The 21,689-nt window shown below is 44.4% G+C and overlaps 1 protein-coding gene across 3 annotated transcripts in view; it reads left to right on the top strand.

The window, feature by feature from the left end:
• The window catches only part of NGEF (neuronal guanine nucleotide exchange factor), a 122,459-nt gene that overhangs the window by 84,924 nt on the left and 15,846 nt on the right, over positions 1-21,689 (top strand). For all 3 annotated transcript variants that reach the window (XM_045031089.1, XM_045031091.1, XM_045031090.1), the window contains 5 exons: positions 3,980-4,254; positions 14,748-14,908; positions 15,135-15,287; positions 17,467-17,596; positions 19,049-19,123. In XM_045031089.1, the coding sequence (XP_044887024.1) occupies positions 3,980-4,254; positions 14,748-14,908; positions 15,135-15,287; positions 17,467-17,596; positions 19,049-19,123 (794 nt within the window). The remainder of the gene's footprint in view (positions 1-3,979; positions 4,255-14,747; positions 14,909-15,134; positions 15,288-17,466; positions 17,597-19,048; positions 19,124-21,689) is intronic.

The raw sequence follows: 21,689 nt of genomic DNA, 5'->3' as shown, positions 1-21,689 counted from the left end.
CCTTATTGAGTAAAGCAAAATAAAGTATTTATGCAATGGCTGACACCTGCATCCTTGTTCATTTAACAATCACAACACTTAGAATCATAGAAGATTAGGGTTGGAAGGGACCTCAGGAGGTCATTTAGTCCAACCCCCTGCTCAAAGCAGGACCAACACCAACTAAATCATCCCAGCCAGGGCTTTGTTAAGCCAGGCCTTAAAAACTTCTAAGGATGGAGATTCCACCACCTCCCTAGGTAACCCATTCCAGTGCTTCACCACCCTCCTAGTGAAATAGTGTTTCCTAATATCCAACCTAGACCTCCCCCACTGCAACTTGAGACCATTGCTCCTTGTTCTGTCATCTACCACCACTGAGAACAGCCAAGTTGCATCCTCTTTGGAACCCCCCTCTGGGTAGTTGAAGGCTGCTATCAAATTCCCCCTCACTCTTCTCTTCTGCAGACTAAATAACCCCAGTTCTCTCAGCCTCTCCTCGTAAGTCATGTGCCTCAACCCCCTGATCATTTTTGTTGCCCTCTCCAATTTGTCCACATCCTTTCTGTAGTAGGGGGCCAAAAACTGGATGCAATACTCCAGATGTAGCCTCACCAGTGCCGAATAGAGGGGAATAATCACTTCCCTCCATCTGCTGGCAATGCTCCTACTAATGCAGCCCAATATGCCATTAGCCTTCTTGGCAACCAGGGCACACTGCTGACTCATATCCAGCTTCTCGTCCACTGTAATCTCCAGGTCCTTTTCTGCAGAACTGCTGCTTAACCAGTTGGTCCCCAGCCTGTAGCAGTGCATGGGATTCTTCTGTCCTAAGTGCAGGGCTCTGCATTTGTCCTTGTTGAACCTCATCAGATTTCTTTTGGCCCAATCCTCCAATTTCTCTAGGTCACTCTGGATCCTATCCCTACCCTCCAGCATATCTAGCTCTCCCCGCAGTTTAGTGTTGTCAGTGAACTTGCTGAGGGTGCAATTCATCCCATCGTCCAGATCATTAATAAAGATGTTGAACAAAACCGGCCCCAGGACCAACCCTGGAGCACTCCGCTGGATACCAGCTGCCAACTAGACATTGAGACGTTGATCACTACCCGTTGAGCCTGACAGTCTAGCCAGCTCTGTCTACCTTGTAGTCCACCCATCCAATCCATTCTTTTTTAACTTGCTGGCAAGAATACTGTGGGAGACTGTATCAAAAGCTTTGCTAAAGTCAAGATATATCACGTCCACCGCTTTCCCCATATCCACAGAACCAGTTATCTCATCATAGAAGGCAATCAGGTTGGTCAGGCATGACTTGCCCTTGGTGAATCCATGTTGACTGTTCCTGATCACCTTCCTTTCCTCCAAGTGCTTCAAAATGGTTTCCTTGAGGACCTGCTTCATGATTTTTCCAGGGACTAAGGTGAGGCTGACCGGTCTGTAGTTCCCCAGGTTCTCCTTCTTCCCTTTTTTAAAGATGGGCACTATATTTACCTTTTTCCAGTTGTCCGGGACCTCCCTGGATCTCCATGAGTTTTCAAAGATAATGGCCAATGGCTCTGCAATCACATCAGCCAATTCCCTTAGTACCCTCGGATGCATTAGATCTGGATCCATGGACTTGTGTATGTCCAGGTTTTCTAAATAGTCCTTAACCTGTTCTTTCACCACTGAGGGCTGCTCACCTCCTCCCCATACTGTGTTGTCCAGGACAGCAGTCTGGGAGCTGACCTTGTCTGTGAAGATCGAGGCAAAAAAAGCATTGAGTACATTTGCTTTTTCCACATTATCTATCAGTAGGTTGCCTCCTCCATTCATTAAGGGTCCCACGCTTTCCCTGACCTTTTTCTTGTTGCTAACATACTTGTAGAAACTCTTCTTGTTACCCGTCACATCCCTTGCAAGCTGCAACTTCAGTAGTGTTTTGGCCTTCCTGATTACACCCCTGGATGCTCGAGCAATATTTTTATACTCCTCCCTAGTTTTCTGACCAAGTTTCCACTTCTTATAAGCTTCCTTTTTGTGTTTAAGCTCACCAAAGATTTCACTGTTAACCCAAGCTGGTCGCCTGCCATATTTGCTATTCTTTCTGCACATCAGGATAGTTTGTTCCTGCGCCCTCAATAAGACTTCTTTAAAATACAGCCAGCTCTCCTGTACTCCTTTCCCCCTCATATTAGCCTCCCAGGGGATCCTGCCAATCAGTTCCCTACGGGAGCCAAGTCTGCTTTTCTGAAGTCCAGGGTCCATATTTTGCTACTCTCCTTTCTTCCGTTTGTGAGTATCCTGAATTCAACCATCTCATGGTCACTGCTGCCTCGGTTGCCACCCACTTCTACTTCCCCTACCAATTCTTCCCTGTTTGTAAGCAGCAGGTCAAGAGGAGAATGGCCCCTGGTTGGTTCCTCCAGTAGCTGCACCAGGAAGTTGTCGCCAACACTCTCCAAAAACTTCCTGGATTGTCTGTGCACCGCTGTATTGCTCTCCCAGCAGATATCAGATTCAAGTATAAACCAAGAGAGATAAATTAAAAGAATGCAATTTATATTATGTAAATGGAGTTAATGACTAACAGGAGACTAATTGGCACTCCTGTGTTGTCAAATCTAGTAATTCATATTCTAGATCCAAGCAATTGGTTTTCGGGTTCCACCGGATGACTGTAAACAGCAAAATGGGACAACTAACAGCAGCCTTATGAGAAATACTAGAGCATAAAACTTCCAAAGTACAAGATTATTTTGTAGTTTTCTTCTGTTAGAGGTAGGCCCCTGAAAAGCAGAAGGAAGTTTTGCCTAATTCAGTGGAACTTCTGCTGCCCCAGATTCTGAAGGAATTTTGGGGAAATCAATGGGAACTTAAGAGTGAATGCACTCAAAATATATAAATGACAGGACCAATACATTTAGATATTATTTATGGCTTTGAACAGTTTTAAATATAACTGATTTTATTTCATTCAGTTGGGGGATGTTTAAGATCTTCCTGTTCTGATAGATATTCCGCCATGCCCTAGATGTCTCATAACTTGTCATAGAGCAAAATCCAGTGGTTGGTAGAACTAAGGAACCCTGACTCCCAGATCTCTGTTCTGAACACTAAACGCCAAGTCACTTTTCTGCATTTAAACATAACATTGAGGAGGAGAGAGTAGGTTACCAGATTAATTGAATTAAATGAATAAGTCTACCACTATCGTTTGAAGAGTTTTCTGTGGTTGTAAGATCAGAAATGTAAATTGTAATTACATATTGTTGTCAAACATTTAGTAGTTTAAATATAGTGAGGTGACCTCTAAGACTGCTGGACTGAACAAAATGGTTGCAGTTTTCCCTTAAAGTTTTATTTATTTTTCTATGGCTGGCACTTGTCATTGTCATATTCAAGCACCTCATGAACATTAAATAATTTATCCTCATTACACCTCTGTGAAGTATTACAGAGATGCAGAGAGATTAAGTGATATGCTCAAATTCACCCAGGAAGTTAGTGGCAAAGCCAGGAATAGAACCCAGGTCTCCTGATCCCTGGTCTATCTAGTACTTTAATGACCTGATCCTAACCCCTTTGAAGTCAATGGAAGATGCTCCCTTGACTTTAATGGGGATTAAAGTAAAACAGATTTATATAATGCCTCCTCCCCAGCAGATATGTAGATCCTTAATAGTATAGTAGCATCATAAAAAGATAAGGGAAGAGCCTTTTCTTGCAGACCTTTCTAAAGAATCCACTGAGAAATGAGACAGTTCCATTTTCACATATAGAAACTGATAGTGGATTCATCGGATTCTGCATGTACTTCCAGTTTTGTAATTTTATTCTTTCTGCTTTTGGTTGAGGCTAGGAAATCAGCATCTGGCTTTTTCTTTCACTCTGGAATGGATGCTTTCTACCTCTTTGCTTCAATGAACTAAAGTAAAATATTCATGCCAAAATAAATCCATATTCTTTTCCCTATATTGTTCAATAATAGCTCTCTAACCATCATGTTGGCTTCTAGGGCTCTTGTATCAGGAATATCGAGATAAATCTACACTTCAGGAGATTGAAACCAGACGACTGCAAGATGCACAGACAGACCCAGAGGAGTGCTCCGCCAGTGAGGAGATGCCATCAGAGGCAGAATCCACAAATACGGCAGAAAGCAGGACTCTTCCCCAAATCAGCTTGCTCAGGAACTCCACTTCCAGGTTTAACTTGTGGCAGGATCTTCCAGAGATCAGAAGCAGCGGTGTCCTGAATATCCTTCAGCCAGATGAGATCAAACTGCAGGAGGTAATGGAAGGCATGAGAGGGAATAAAGAGTTTCTCTGCTGGGTTTTTGCTTAAAGTCGGTGTGACTAGAGTCACTTAAGTCAAAATATCAACATTCAAAAATAAGGAAGTTCTACTGCAGCCAGTGACAAATTGTGGTCTATTAAATACCCCCATAATGCTAGTGAACTTCATTTTCCAAAGAGCATGAGGAAGTCCTGTACCTAGGGCTTAAATTCAGCCAGAGCCTATTATTTTCAAACCCGCGGGAGCCCTGGTGCCTTTTGTGGAGGCTGACGCCCTGGTGCCCCCCTCGCTGAAGCCCCTGAGATCCCCCACCCCTCAGCTGAAGCCCAGAGCCCCGAATGGGGTGAGGGTTATGGAAGACTTTTGGAAATAATCTCTGAGAATTTAAGCCCTTCCTGTATCCTACCCCATCACCAGAAGAGAATCTTGCTGCTGGCAACCTCAGTAGCAACAATGGAGAACATAGCTTCTCATTACTGCTACTGCTGATTTACAAGGAGGTAAAGGAGCAACGAAGTACTAATTACAGTACCCTCTTTGGCCTCCCTCCATGCCAGATAATCCTCTTCTGATGTCAGAGGCAGGAATCATACTTTCTATCATTCCTAGGAAGATTGACTTTGTTTAATATAATTAAAAATGAATTGGAATAAAAGGAATTAAATGGTTGATCACCAGTCCCAGTGGAGTTTCCTTATTTTGCAGTGTTGATTCTTTGATTTACTTTAAAACAGAATGATGGTTGCAGTACGCAAAACTGGGTCAATAAGGATGTATGAGCACTTTAACTGCACAGACTATGCTATCTCTGGATATGGTTTTTGTACTATTAATTTATAGGGCTGTGTCAAATAATGCATGGAGTGGGTTGTTGACTGTACACTCAGGGCTGTCGCAGTGATGCACACGTTAGTGAAAACATTCATTATGGCTTCCCTGCTCCTGAGACAAAGCTGTTGGCGCCCCTTTCAGCAGCCCACAGGGCCACTGTTATTAGCTACTGTCTAAAGGCTTTTCACCTCAGGCAGTCTCTCTGGGATATTTTTCCTCTCAGGCCAGTGAAGGGATTTAACGCCTTAATTCTTCAGCCAGGATGGTGTACAGACACACCATCAGAAGCATTTACTCCTATGGGAATTCTGTGCCAAAAAATTAAAAATTCTGCGCACAATATTTTAAAATTCTGTGTATTTTATTTGTCAAAATAACAAGATATAATCACGCCCGTTTCAATTATTTTGGTAATTTATTTGAAAATACCTGTCAAATATGTCCATAACAATACAGACAACAAAAAAGTTTCAGGAAATGTTTTTTGACAAATAGATTCCTTACCAGGCATATTAATACAGAACTTTTGAGTAATAATTCATTTAAACTACTATACAGAACTGTATTTTCCGCACCCCTCAAAAGCAGTGCAAAGGCTTGGGGGAGCCACGGATAACAGAGATGTTGAGGGAGAGGGAAGTAATTGCTGGGAAGGAGCCTGCGAGTGAACCTGGAGTGTTGTTGGTGTGGATGGGAGAAGCTTGGAACGGGTTTTTTTAGTGGGTGGGGAGGATTGTTCGGGAGTTGGGAAGCCTCCCCCATACAGACCCTGGCTGACCCCAGCCTCTCCCATTCAGTCAGGCACATCTGCCCCTGTGCCCTTGTGTCCCTGCACCCTGACTCAGCCCCCCCTCTTCCCTCCATCCCCATGTGTCCCTGGCAGCCCCACCCCACTGTCCCAGTGTGACCCTGCACTCCTACTCGCATTCAGCCCCCACCAAAGTCTGTTCCCTCTCACTAGCCCTTCTCAGTACTAGTCTATGTGACACCCCTCAGCAATCTCATGAGCCCAGCTCTGTCTGTCTGCCTCCACACCCATATCCTGTGCTGCCTCCTCACCTGGCCTTAGGACAGGGTGCTGTGAGGAATACAGTCTCTCTTCCTCCCTATCCGCTGTTGACTGCTACTGCCAGTGAGCTGGCTCTCTCTGTTCTGGTGCCACAGCAGCCCCTGGTGGGAGAAAGGCATAACTGCAGCACCTCTCTGGCAGAATGTATTTTCTGTGGGAAAAATAAATCTATGGGGGACATGAATTCTGCACGTGTGCAGTGACGCAGAATTTCCTCAGAACTCTCTTATAAGTAAGGCTGCGTGTCTGTCATGGAGGTCACGGATTCTGTGACTTTCTGTGACTTCTGCAGCAGCCGGTGCGGCTGGCTCTGGGGCTGCCTGAGCAGCTCAGGCAGCCCCTGGGCCAGCTGCACCAGCCACTGCTGAGGCAGTCTCAGGCCACTGCCCTCACCCCAGCAGCAGTAGTTTGGGTGTGGGAAGGGGCTCAGGGCTGGGGTATGGGGCAGTGCTCACCTCAGGGGAGCTCCCCGGAAGCAGCCAGCATGTCCCTGCAGCTCCTCAGCAGAGGGGCCGGGGGCTCTTCCTGGCCAGTGGGAGCTGTGGAGGCAGCGCTCATGGCAGCGGCAGCACACAGAGCCCCCCTGACCTTTCCTCCCCCTAGGAACTGCAGGGACATGCTGGCTGCTTCCGGGGAGCCGCACAGAGCCAGGTACGGAGCCTGCCAGCCTTGCCAACTCTCCCGCCCACCCCAGCACCAGTGGGGGTCTTGGGCCGCACACTGCCGCCCTCCCCCACAGCACCTGGGTGCCTCCTCCCCTGGCCCACACCCCCAAAGCACCCGCAGCCCCCTGGCCCAAGTTTTAATCAGGGGTATATAGTACAAGTCATGGACAGGTCATATGCCATGAATTTTTGTTTACTGCAAGTGACCTGTCCATGACTTTTACTAAAAATACCCATGACTAAAACATAGCCTTACTTATAACACTGGATTGTCTTTTGCAGAGAGTGACGACTAGACAATGGTTTTTGTTTGAGCATATGGGGTATCAGCTGTCTTTGTTCAAAGCTAGCAGGGTTGATTTAGGTAGGTTTTAAAATAGGACAGATAGGGTAAGACATTTTGTTTACCCCAGTAACACTTTAAGCACAGAAGGCTTGAATACAAGATGATGGGAGTTAGCAATGACCAATAAAAGGAGCAATAGAATTCATTCTTTTTAAAAATACAAAATGTAAGAAATTTGGATAGTAAGTAGGAAGAGCAGGAAGTGGTACTTCATGACACCAATTATGACCTTGCTCACACTACCAAAATATGGTGGAAGGGGTGAGTCACTGATTAGAATATTAATATAACTATGACTCTGGATAGGCAAGAAATAAAGAGGAAAGAAGGATGAGGTAGCACTTTACATCAGAAGTGAATACAAGAGCAGAAAAATATAAAATAACAGCAGGAGGTATGACTGCAAGATAACGTGGGCTGAAACATAGGACTGGGAAAAACAAAAGAAATTGCGATGGACATGTGTTGTAGACCACAGGGGTCAGGAGGAAATGACAAAAAGTGACATGCTATTGGAACAGTTATCAGAAATGACTAAATAACCAATGGGTAGCTTTAATTATCCAGACATCTGCTGAGCATTAAGCACAGCAAAACATGAATCATCAAGGGCATTCTTGAACTATATGGAAGATAATTTAATGATGCAAAAAATAGAACAAGCCAGAAGAGACATTACTCAGGTTCTCACAGTGAACTGCCCTGGAGGAAGTGACAGAATGTGAATGTAATCGGGGAGGGCTTGGAACAAGTGACCATAGATTAAATTACTTGAGTGTATTAGTAGTACCAGAGACAGCAGGTTTGTATAATTTTTGGTGGTACTCAGAACAGTTCCAAGTCCCACCCCCCGCCCCACACCTGCCTTATAAGCCAATATATATTTTTAAAAATAATGTAAAAATGTGAGGGCTCTGGGCTGGGGCTGGTGATGAGGGGTTTGGAGTGTGGGAGCGGCTCAGGCAGAGGGTTGTGGTACAGGGGTGAGGGGTTCACAATGCAAGAGGGGGCTCAGGGCTGGGGTGGAGGATTAGGGTGCGGGGGTGTGAGGGCTCTGGTTGGGGGTGCAGGCTCTGGGGTGGGGCATGGCTGGGGATGAGGAGTTTGGGGTGCAGGCAGGCTACCTTGGGGCTGGGGCCAGAGAGGACGACTCCCCCCAGCCCTCTCCCCGCCAGCAGCAGCGAGCTCCGGGGGAGGGGGGCCCCCTCTCCCTTCCCCAGCAGCACACTCACCTTGCACCACTGTCACTGCACATGTTCCTAGGTCCCCTCTCAGGTCCAGGAAGCCCCCTTACCTCCTCTGTGGTGGGTACCAGCGGGGGGCTGCCATCACATGTGCCCCTTCTCCCCTGCTGCTGCCCCTCACTGTAGCCTCACTGAGGGTGGGGCATGGGGCTGCCCCTTGCCCAGCATGGGGCAGGAGCAGTGACTATGGGCGGGGGGACCCTCTGTGCTGGTGGAGGGTCCTGCTGGAAAAGGGAAGAGTCCGAGGCGGAAGGGCAGGGTCAGGGTCAGCCTGCCCTAGTACTAGTGGACAGGGGGTGCTAGGACCCTGTGGTGGCAGTTGATGTTGGGAGCTGGCAGAGCAGAGCACAGGGCAGAGCTGCAGGGAGGAACCACTGGCTTGAGGAAGGGATGCTCAACGCGTCCGGGGGAGATGGATGGAGGGACACTTAGGGGAGGCATGCAGAGGTGGCAGGCAGGGCTGGGGGAAGAGACCTGGCCCCAAACATTGGTGGAACCAGGCCCCTGGGCCCTGAATATTGCTGGAGCCCGGGCACCACAGGTCCATATAACTCGTTGCCCCTGAGTAGTATGGTAGGTTAAAAACAAATTGTGTCACCAAGATATTAGACTTTGAAAAGCTGGTTACACAGAATTAAGAAGAAACCTTTTAATCAAGGTTTATTGAGTTGAAACAGTTTTAGAGAAACTTCTTCAGCATGAATCAAAAATTATATGCTGAGCATCATTGGTGTCAATCTTAAATGGAATTTTGTTGGCCAGTTCATTTTTCTTCACCTGTTCTGTTCTCTTCTCTCCCTTTCAATCTGTCTCTCTTGTTCCCATTATAACTTTACTCCATTCTGGCTCCTTCCATCCACTGCAGTATTGAGTTTCCTATACTAGCTTCTTTTTCCTCAGCTTTAGGACATTTACTGGTTTCAAGGTATGTTAGGTGCTTAGTAGATCTCATCAGAACATATTTGCCAAAATGAAATTTTGGCAAAATATGCTGTTTCAAAGTCAGAACATTTCATGGAGACATAATTATTTTGATTACATTTTTGTGAGGAAGGTTTTGGGGTCCAAGGCTCTCTGGTCACATGATAGCATGAGCGAGAGCGATTACTCCAACACTCTGTAGCCTGGTGATTAGGGCACCAGCCTAGGAGTGTGAGACCAGTTTCAAGTCCCTGCTCTGCTTGATTCTGATTGATCTGGGATGAAAAACTCTGCTCTTTAAGAGTGTGAGAGTCAGTCCCTCTCTCTCCCTCTCCCTCCCCCCTGCACAACTCCATGTTTGCAAGCACTTCCAAAAGGTTTTGTTTTAATTTCAGCATGGAATGAAAAAATTCAAAACCTCAAATGTTGCTACAAAGCAAAATTGTTGTCCTCTGGAGAGCTAACCTTTCTTCTTCCCGATCTGTGACAAGGGAGTCACTCTTCTTCATTGGAGGTGACCAAATTTGGTTGTTATTTATTGCCTGTTCGTTGGGTATAAATTTAGAGCTACTCTAAATCCACAGTATAACTTTCACCAATATCAGATGGAGATGTGCTCAGAAATTAGGGCTAGAATGTGATTTATTTACTAACTAATCTTCTAATTATTGTTTGATAAATAGCTTATTGTCTCATTTAGGCTTTACATAGTGGGAAAATAAGCTTAATCTTTAGGATGACTTACTTTTTTCCTTCTGCATTTCTTATCTTGTAGCAGCTCCTAACTTCCTCATGGTTTTCACTTTCACTCCCTGTCTCATTCCATTTGCTAAAATGATCAGCAATGACATAGTTAATGCCTCATTTAAAGTGTCTTAATTAGTTAACATCCCACAACATTGGTAGGATAGTGTGGTCCACACTTCTAAGCCATTGTTTCTGGCTGTCTCCAGACTCAGAAAGATAACACTGCATCAGTTTACATTCGGTTTAAATTTTCTATGGGTATCTTTTTGGAGAAAAACAAATATTCCATGAAGGCCACATACATACATCAAATGGGCTGGATGTTTGAGACCACTGATCTACTAGATGCCTGGTCAGTGCTTTCCAGAAGAGAGAGGAGAGCCACATCATGCACTAAGCTGCATCTGCCATTCCTCTTTTCCTCATCCCAGCTCCATCATGGTCTAGAATTGGATTTGGGGTCTACAACAATGGAATTGGTATTTTGTTGTTTCAGGTATTCAGAAGACAGGTTTGACTTCAAAGAGGTGACTCAAAGGGCAATTCCTAACATATACCTTATGAATCCTTATGGAGGTTTGCCTCATTCAGAGAAGGTGTTCTCCTTTCTCTGACAGCTCCAATAAAGTCACAGCTCCCAACCTTAATAATTCTATTGTGGGTCCCAGTTATTTGTTTGGCACAGCTCACTTCTTGTACATGACTGAGTAAACTTACAGCACTAAACAACAATAGATATCTGAAGGGTGCCCTATTCCTGTAGTCAGGGGCGGCTCCAGGCACCAGCGCAGTAAGCGCGTGCCTGGGGTGGCAAGCCGTGGGGGGCAACGTGCCGGTCGCCGTGAGGGCGGCAGTCAGGCAGCCTTTGGTGGCATGCCTGCGGGAGGTCCGCCGATCCCGCAGCTTCGGTGGCAATTTGGCGGCGGGTACACCGAAGGCACGGGACAGGCAGATCACCTGCAGAAATGCTGCCGAATCCGCATGACTAGCGGACCAGCCGCAGGCGTGCCGCCGAAGGCCGCCTGCCTGCAGTGCTTGAGGCGGCAAAAAACAGAGCTGCTTCTGCCTGTAGTATTTGAACACTAATAGGCAATGAGTTAATTGTTGCAACACTCCTCAGAGGTAGTGGTGTTTTTCCTAGTTTGCAGATGGGGAAACAAACCACATAGACCTTAAGTGAATTGCTCAAGTGAATTGTCACAAAAGAAGTGTGATGAAGTTGCAGATAGATTCCAGATCTCCTGAGTCTCAGTCCAATCTCTTAATCGTAAGGCTCACCATCACTTAAGTCCCAGCATGAAGCATCTGAAAAGCTGCTTATGGCGAGCACTGCAGGTGTGAAGTCAAGATGTATGTGAAAGGGACAGGCTCTCCCAACCACCAGAACTGTTCCTATGAGCTGTGAAAGCAAATCTGTCTTGTGCGAGGACGCGCAGCCTTCCATCTGCAACCCTATTTGGTCTACTGCTCCTGGGGATTGGTTCAGAGGCCAGTAAACCCGAAAATGGTCAAGCAGGTGTCTGAAAAGTAACATGCTTGAACTTGTTGACTCAGTTCTGCTGGTAGCCCTAAAGTGGGCCAGACAGTTTGATATTTAGAACTTCTGGATCTGGTAAAAGAGCCAATCCTTGCTTCTGCCACCCCTTCTGGATCATTTGTTGCAACAGAATCAGATACAATCATACAGGTCTCAAGTCTTTGCAATTAGTAGTTTGGGTCACTCTTCCATGACTTTTGGAGACAGTTTTTTTCAGGAAAAGTCAAAGAAGTTATGTGGGAGAGTTTAGAACTATTGGCTAGAAAATCATTTTCAGCTGAATAGGAGAGATTTTCATCTCTTGAGGCTCCTTCCCTGTAGCTGAGAAGATCAGGGACGTGAGATCTTGGGGAATTGTGGCATCCAGGAAGTTCCGGGGCTTACGAATGCATAGGGACTTCACATGGGGAGGCCCTTGGCTGGTGAGATGTTCCCCTTTTCGGGACAAGACATCAGCCATCTTGTTCTGGGGCCCTGGATGGTACATGATGGTGAAATTGAAGCGTGTAAAGAATAGGACCCAGCGAAGCTGCCTTTGGTTCAACACTGTGGCTTGGCAGCGGTGCTCCAATATTTTATGATCTGTGTATTCCTGTACTGAGTACCGTGCATCCTCCAGATAGTGGTTCCATTCTTCAAAGGCTGCTTTGATGGCTAGAAGCTCTTTATCTAGAATTGCCTAGTTCTGTTTGACCAGAGTTAGCTTCTGTGAATAGTAGGCTCAAGGGTGGAGGTGCTGTCGGAGACCATGCCTTTGGGAGAGAGTGGCCCTAATTGCCACATTGGAGGCATTGGTCGCAATGACAAAGGGTGTACTGGGTTGGGATGGACCAGGATTGGGGCACTGGTAGAGGTTGTCTTTAGCCAGCTGAATGCTTGTTGGGCCTCCAGAGACCAGGTGAAGGTGGTGTCAGTGTGGAGAAGTGCTGTCAGTGGAGTTGTTTGGCCAGAAAACCCAGAGATAAAGCACCTATAAAAGTTAATGAACCCCTAGAAGCGTTGTAGCTCCTTGAAGTTTTTGGAGGGCTCCCAGGTTTGTACTGCCTCCACTTTTTGGAGGTTCATTTGGAGGCCATTTGGAGACAGGAAGAAGCCGGCCCCTGCCCCTGCTGAAGTTTGCAGAGGGCCACCTCTACAAAGCAGGCATGGTGGAGATTGTCAAATATGGTGGAGATTTCTTGGAGGAAGGCATCCCAGTTTGATAGCATTGGGCTCGCTCGTTTGAGTAGGGGTGAGGCCCAGTCCAATGCATCTCCCATCAGGAGACAAATAATGAGTCCTACTTTCACTTGGTTAGTGGGTTAAGACTGGGGGCAGAGCAGAAACAGCAGCAGCATTGGTAAACAACCCCCTGAATTTTTGCAGTCCCCATTGAAAAGTTCTAGGAGGGAGACTGGGTCCATCCAGGTATGCGGCATTCTCATCCTACAGCTGGGCCACCGGCTCTTGTAGCATCTGGTTGTCTGCAGAGTGCTGTGCCAGCTGGGCCCACAGTGCCATGTTTCCTTCATGGAGCTGGGTGGACTACCTGCGCAGAGCTTGGTTCTCTGTTGTGAGGTGTGATAATTGGACTGAGAGTAGCAGAGAAGTTTGTAGTCAGGTCCAGGCCAGGGTCATTACCAAGGGCCAAATTCTGAGTCAGGTTTCATGGTTCAAGTCAAGAGGAGAAATTCAAATCAAGCAGAGGTCAAGTCAGGAATTCAAGGGTAAGGAGCAGGAATTGTCGTGGTAGCTACAGAAGATCTGGGTTGTTGCCTGGATACTTCCTGGAATGCACACTGAGTTTATATAGGGTAAGGAGCTGATCAGGAGCCATGAGGCTGCTGTTTGTCAAACCCTTGAGGTGAAGCTTCCCAGAGTCTGTGGCCATAGTGGGTCATGGGAAGTGGAGTGCAGATTGGTTACAACTGCAGCTGGGCGATAGCCTGGAGCTGTCAGCTGCCTGGTAGCTCTACAGGCCTGGGTTCTAGACCCATTGGGGTCTTATTTGAAGAGCAATTCTGCAGTCATTGTTTAGTTGATACCTTCTTCAGTACCACCTCCTTGCTGGTGCTCATTGCTTGCCAGTCTCCCAAGAGGGGATCTGAATTGAACCTAGTCAAAAGAGAAAAGTTATTCACTAGTAACTTGAGTTCATCAAGTAGATCATCAGTATAGTTTCCCATCCCCCATCTTCAGAGTTCATAAGACTATGAGGAAGTGGAAGGAACTGAAAGCTTGCCAGAGCTCTGCTTCATTATATAGTCTTGCATGGAGTGTTCCATGGCTTGAGTCAGGGTCTTTCCCTTCTCCCCCTCAACCAATCAAAGCTTTCTAGTCCAGTGGCTCTCAACCTTTCAAGACTACTGTACCCCTTTCAGGAGTCTGATTTGTCTTACATAACTCAAGTTTCACCTCCATTAAAAACTCTTTGCTTACAAAATCAGACATAAAAATACAAGTGTCAAAGCACACTAGTACTGAAAAATTGCTTAATTTTTAATTTTTATATTATTATAAAATCAATTGGAACATAAATATTGCAGCCCCAGAAAACCTCTGTGTACCCCCAGGGGTACGTGTACCCCTGGCTGAGAACCACTGGTCTAGAGGATTTGAGGCTCGTATGGTATGCACAGGCATATTCTAAGAGTGTGGACCTGTATATTCTTAAGGAACGCCAGTTACTGGTGAACAATTTGTTTTTGATGCTATATTGCTTTTCTACAACTATGGTACAGTAGGTTGGCTCTGCAGTGCAGTGCACACAGCAGTACAGCTTTGTTTTGTCGGTAAACTAATCATGCCGGACTCAGAAGAAGAGGCCGAGGCAGAAGTTGTGTGCCATACCAAGGTACCATTTCAGAGTCACTTTCCTGGCCATAATCATATATAGTACATAAGGGGATGCTATTATTGTACAATTTGAGCTTTTATTGCATTTTGGAGCCAAACTGACTGATTCAGGAATGGATGGTTAACTGTACAGGACTGTGTTAGTAGCATGCAGTATGAATGTTTTCATTATCACTAAGGAAGCCCACGAGCTTTCATAGTGTCTTTTTACAGGTAGAGTGCACAATGAATGTTATGAACTCTCAACCTATTACTATGTTGTTGATGTTGCTTTTTTGGGATTTTCCTCAAGGCCATGTTTGAACTGGTCACTTCTGAAGCCTCATACTACAAGAGTCTGAATCTGCTGGTGTCTCACTTCATGGAGAATGAACGTCTGAAAAAGATTTTACATCCATCTGAGGCTCACATCCTCTTCTCCAACGTCCTGGATGTCATGGCTGTCAGCGAACGGTAAGACAACTGATATTAGCCTTTTGGCTCTGCTGAGTTGGGAACAGGGTCTTGCTACTAGCTCAGATGACTTCTGTTCTGGAGGGATAGAGGAGCCGACTGGGTGAAGACTTAACTCCTTTTAAAGAGTCTGCAATAGTACTAATTGGTTTCCCCTCCAAACAGTTCGGGTCCGAGACTTTAATTGCAGGTCATGATTAATATGAATTCTGGATTTCTCATCTAGTTTCCTCTTGGATCTTGAGCAGCGAGTGGAAGAGAACATTGTGATCTCAGATGTGTGCGACATTGTCTACCAGCACACAGTTAATCACTTCTCGGTGTATGTAACCTACGTCTCCAACCAGACCTACCAGGAGAGAGCTTACAAGCAACTTCTGTGAGTGCTATTATCTGACCCTGAATTATTTGCAAAAAATCCAACAACCAAATTTTTTATTCAAGATGACAGCGTTTTATTTGTAACTTGGCATTTGCAGGGGATTGATAACTGGTTTGGAAAACATGAGCTCTACCCTTTTCCTGAACTAGTGCTGAATCTATTTAAACAAAACATACAAATAGTTTAAATTTTATTTGAAGGATCAGATGACAAGGTTGAAAACTAGCATCCTAAATACATTCAGAGTTGTCATTTACAAAGTGCAAAGAACATATAATGTATACAACAGAGCACAAAGCTGTAAAATCTGCATGTGTGTGTGACGTGCAGGTAGAGGCAAAAGTTATGAAGATAAAGATGGTTGTATGATTTCAGCTTTGTGGTCCTGAGTCTAGTTACAGCTGTCTTGAGATTCTCAGAAAGGCATGTACCTTATGGAGAGTTGATAAATTCTCTTCTTGAAGACTATAAAGCTACTTTCCCCATCTTGCCCTGGTCTTACACTATGTGTAGGTCACCTGCACCAGAGGATTTTGTCCTAAGTGTTCTCTCAAGTATATTCAAATCCAGCAAATTTCTGTTAGCTAGCTAGGAATTTTCTTTTACCAGATCAAAATAAGGGGACCCTAGTAATTTGCCTTTGTGCAAATGAATTAATTTCTCCTTAGTAATAATGCCCCGAATTTTTTTCAAGCCAACCAGTTACAGATTTTGACCCGTACATTTCCACATTTTAGCAACAATCATTTTAGCTAGATTCAGATGAGTATGGAAGAGTACTGCCCCTTTCTTTTCTCTGCCCTCCAGCTCCCTCTCTTTGACCTCAAAAGGACACACTATAGACCTACTGGTTTCTCTGCTACAAGGGAACTGTCTGCTGGATTTAGTAGACTGCTATTTTCAAATGTCATGCACCCCAGTGTTTCCTGGGATGAAGGTGAGCAGTGCCTTGTGGGGCACCAGTAACACAAAGAAGTCTCAGAATATGAACAATTTGATGAGAGCAGCTGGCTGAGCCCAGAAGAGAAATAGAAGATTGGCTGGGTTGTGTGACATCACTAAGGGGGCCTGTTTGGATCTGGGGTGGCTCCTGGAGAAGGAGTTTGAAGTGCAGAGTCTTTTCGGTCTGGGAAAGAATGATCAGTTTAAAAATGGGATGATTTAGTCAAGCTTTAAGCAAGCAGTAAAACTTTGCAGTGCTTATGTGCTGCTGTATGTTGGAGTTTTCCCCTACATTTAGTTCTACACTCTCTCAGGCATACAATTACAGCCTGTCTTGGATGTGTTAATTCAAGCAGTCATGCAAACATAAGAATACCTGCCTGCCTTATGAATAATTCTTTTGTTTAAATTTCTACTGTGCATTTCCAAGTACATGCATTAAAGACCAATTTCAAACAAAATTAATAGTATCCTCACATCTGTGCTGTTTCTGTCAGCTAGGACTCCAGTAACGTAAGCTTCCTCATAGCATGTTCTTGCAAGTGCCAGGAAACATCATGTAGAGGGAGCTTTCTTAGAGTAGTGTTTTGTTTATACCAGTTGGGACTTGTGAGATTCCTCACTGCAGCACTGTATTCATCCTCGCAATACCTCCACCACTGTGAACTCCAAATGGCAGAACCCTGGCAATGCCAGGTGAATCTCCAGCAGTATGAACTGCTTCACTGCAGTGCCAAATAAGATGTCAGATAAGATTTTTCATGCTGTCAATAACAGCTAAGACTATCTGAGCTTGAGTTGCTTTATGGCATGGCTTGTTCCTATGACTGTGTGGATTTTACTTTGCCACAATGATCCAACTGTGTAAAAATGTATAATTATGCCTCTGACTCATCTACTTGGACACACACCCCATTCACGCACTCCTACACACTCAGCATGTGCTGCTAAATCTATATGTGCTACACATGTGAATCCACTACGGTGACTTGTACATTGTCTATTTTTCCATCCCCTAATACTATAAATAAAGCCAAACTTAAACCAAAATACACCTAGGAGTGTTCAGTGAATTTATTTTCCTCTTTGTTGAAGAGAGGACCAGGCAGATGCTGTCTCTGGGGAAGGGGGTGGTATGGAAAGCAGCACCACACAGAGACATGCCCATTCCAAACACAGGTCTGATACACAAGGAAGTGAGCAAAGCACTCTCAATCTGTCTGTCTATTCTCAGCCAAGACAAGACAGCTTTCCGGGAGGTGATATCACAGTTGGAGATGGATCCCAAGTGCAAAGGCCTGCCCTTCTCATCCTTTTTGATTTTGCCATTTCAGAGGATCACTCGGCTCAAGCTACTGGTGCAGGTACAGCTCCACTCTGCTCTGTCTTCTGACAGTCCCCCATGCTCCCTCCAGGACTCCCCTAGCTAGCTGTCATGGAATGTTAGCATTTTCATGTTCTCATATACATGAGGGATAGCTCAGTGGTTTGAGCATTGGCCTACTAAACCCAGGATTGTGAGTTCAATCCTTGAGGGGGCCACTTAGGAATCAGGGGCAAAAATTGGTCCTGCTAGTGAAGGCAGAGGGCTGGACTCAATGACCTTTCGAGGTCCCTTCCAGCTCTAGGAGATTGGTATATCTCCAATTATTACTATTACAAACAGACACACACTCTTCTCCCTTGCCCCCTGTGTCTTACCTAGAGTCAATATTAAAGCTAGGAGAAGCAGCATGACATCAAGGTTTGAGAGGAGTGAAGTGAGGTGGCAGTAGTTCAGGAAAGTGGTGCCATGCAGAGCCAGGCATGAGGAGAGGCAATGCTGGTTCAGGAGAGGAGGAAGCATAGGCCTGCTGGATGAAAGGCCAAGAAGACAGAGTGATGTAGTCAGAGGAGCATGCACATGTATGATCAGAGTGCAGAATAGACAGATTCATATATAATCAGGGTTGGTGCAGAGTCAGGTCTATGGGACACAGGAAGTGAGAGGACAAGAGCTGAAGGGATTAATGGAGAAAAGCCACTGAAGACTCAACTCAGTATTTTCTTCTCTAGGAAACTGCCCTGAAAGGAAATTACTAAATAGCCAAGGACACTCTTCCCAAAATAAAAGTGATGCAATAGTCCCCTTCCTCTCTGATACATACATCTGAAACCTCTGCACAGCGCCATCCCCCCTACCCTAAGAGCCAGGCAATTATTTATGAGCACCAAATGTCTCTTCACACTGTTTTGCTGGTGCTTCCCCAGTACTTACCTGAAGAGACCACCTTGTCTTGGGCTGAGTGTGTGTAAATGTGTTTGTGAAAATATAATGCTTGAGAGGAATTGTAGTGATGGCCAGCCTTGGAAATCTCTATCCACAGAACAAGTCCAACGGTGGTTGTCATCCCCTCATTACCTTCCAGTGTACCTCAACCCTGCCCTGGAGGGCTCCCTTCAAATAATGAGGGGATAGTTCAGTCTGAGTGACATGCTGTCTACTGAGATTACCAACAATGTTACCAATTGTTGCCAGGTTGATAAAATAAAATAAAATTAATAAAATATGCGTCCACTAGCTACTGGTCTGAGACCATGACACTCATTTTACATAGGTTATTCAATAGCCAGTTGATGGAACCAGCTTTCAGTTACTGCCAGTATGGGGTTAGATCTGACTCAGCAACCTCGTGGGGAAAGACTTCATATACCGTTACCTATCCAATATTTATTACTGTTGATAGTCAAATTTGGCCGAGGATGGTAGTGTCTGAAAAATGTTGTGTGCTATCAAGCAAGGAGAGAAATTAACTCCACCTTTGCTTCCTGTGCAGAATATTCTTAAAAAAGTGGAAGAGAAATCCGAGAAGGAAACCACTGCCCTTGAAGCACACAAAGAGCTGGAAACAGTAAGTCTGATGGCAAATTTCAGAAGACTGAGAATTAGCCAGCATCCTCAGTGTCTTTAAAAAGGTACTGGGTGATATGCATTCCTGGTGCAATTCCACTGACCTCAGAGGAGTTACATCAGAGATACATTTGCCTCATTGTGTTTCAGAGTAATTATTTCCCCTTATTCTCCACTGAGGGCAGACCATGATAGCAAATAATAGACAGAGGAATTGCTCTTATTATATATTTGCTCTGTAGGAGATTCTAGAGAGAAGAGTTGCCCGCACGTTTCAGAGAATACAAATTGTTTTTGTAGCTATTTGAAGGTGATGGAGTCCATGGGGAAATATATTTAATTAGCGGCAGCCAGTAGTGGGACTGTATGGGGGTTGGATTTTATCCTGTGGTGCAACTTACTTTTCTGACCTAGAATAGTAGTTTCTTTAATGAGATGCTTTTTATGAGTGCTTAAGGTTGTGTGTATTCCCATTCCCAAGAGGCCTATAGGAAGGTGTGATAGAGAGGGGAAATTCAATTATGTTAGTTATTTCCAGCACACTACCTGCCAGAGTACACATTATGGGATAGTCTCAGAACATGGGGAAGGCCTAGTGGTGTCTTCCACCTGGGATATTCTGATGGTGGGCGAGGGTCCTCTTACTCTGTCTATATGGGGCAGTATATGTGAGGACCTCTGTGCTAAATGTTTAGAGGTCCTGAAACTTTCTGCAGCTCTGTTTGTTGGGGATAGAATTTTCCAGGGTATTTGAGACATTTGACAGGTGCCGCTCCCTTCTTTATTACTAGGAGTCTGTGGTACTTAATGAATCCTGGATTGTGATTTAAATAAAATATTATGTTTTAAATTTGAAGCTGTGCTAAAATGCCAGCTTTCCAGTTGATGGTGCAGTGTCAGATTTGTAAAATCTAGGGCTGTCGATTAATCACAGTTAACTCATGCAATTAACTCAAAAAAATTAATCGCAATTAATCACAGTTTTAATCGCACTGTTAAACAATAGAATACTAATTGAAAATTATTAAATATTTTGGATTTTTTCTACATTTTCATATAGTTTATTCTATGTTGTAATTGAAATCAAAGTGTATATTATTTTTATTACAAATATTTGCACTGTAAAAATGATAGTAGTGTTTTTCAATTCACCTCATACAAGTACTGTAGTGTAATCTTTGTTGTGAAAGTGCAACTTGCAAATGTAGATTTTTTTTTGTTACATAATTGTACTAAAAACAAAACAATATAAAACTTCAGAGCCTACAAGTCCACTAAGTCCTACTTCTTGTTCAGCCAATCGCTAAGACAGATAAGTTTGTTTACATTTACAGGAGATAATGCTGCCCTCTTCTTATTTACCGTGTTACCTGAAAGTGAGAACAGGCATTTGCATGGCACTTTTGTAGCCAGTATTGCTAGATATTTACAGGTCAGATGTGCTAAACATTCGTATGCCCCTTCATGCTTCGGCCACCATTCCAGAGGACACACTTCAATACTGATAACACTCATTAAAAAAATAATGCATTAATTACATTTTTGATTGGCCTCCTTGGGGGAGAATTGCATGTACCCCTGCTCTGTTTTATCTCCATTCTGCCATGTATTTCATGTTATAACAGTCTCGGATGATGACCCAGCACATGTTGTTCGTTTTAAGAACACTTTCACTGCAGATTTGACAAAATGCAAAGAAGGTACCAATGTGAGATTTCTAAAGAGAGCTACAACACTCAACCCAAGGTTTAAGAATCTGAAGTGCCTTCCAAAATCTGAGGGGGACAAGGTGTGGAGTATGCTTTCAGAAGTCTTAAAAGAGCAACACTCCGATGTGGAAACTACAGAACCCGAACCACCAAAAAAGAAAATCAACCTTCTGCTGGTGGCACCCAACTCAATGAAAATGAACATGCGTCGGCCCGCACTGCTTTGGATCATTATTAAGCAGAACCCTTCATCAGCATGGGTGCATGTCCTCTGGAATGGTGGTTGAAGCATGAAGGGACATACAAATCTTTAGCGCATCTGGCACATAAATATCTTGGGATGCCGGCTACAACAGTGCCATGAGAATGCCTGTTCTCACTTTCAGCTGATATTATCTCCTGCAAAAATGTAAATAAAAAGTGGGCAGCATTATCTCCTGCAAATGTAAACAAACTTGTTTGGCTGAGTGATTGACTGAACAAGAAGTAGGACTGAGTGGACTTGCAGGTGCTAAGATTTTACATTGTTTTATTTTTGAATGCAATTTTTTTTTACATAATTATACATTTGTAATTTCAACTTTCATGCCAAAGATTGCACTACAGTACTTTTATTAGATGAATTGAAAAATGGTTTGTTTTTTACAGTGCAAATAATTGTAATGAAAAAATAAATACCAAGTGAGCACTGTACACTTTGTATTCTGTGTTGTAACTGAAATCAATATATTTGAAAATGTAGAAGACATCCAAAAATATTTAAATAAATGGTATTCTATTATTGTTTAACAGTGCAATTAATTGTGCAATTAATCGTGCAATTAATTGTGCAATTAATTTTTTTTATCATGCGATTAA

This window comes from Mauremys mutica, chromosome 9, assembly GCF_020497125.1.
Source record: "Mauremys mutica isolate MM-2020 ecotype Southern chromosome 9, ASM2049712v1, whole genome shotgun sequence".
In the NCBI taxonomy this organism is placed as follows: domain Eukaryota; kingdom Metazoa; phylum Chordata; order Testudines; family Geoemydidae; genus Mauremys; species Mauremys mutica.
The sequence above is the reverse complement of the archived record's forward strand: the minus strand, read 5'-3'. Positions and strand labels throughout refer to the sequence as shown.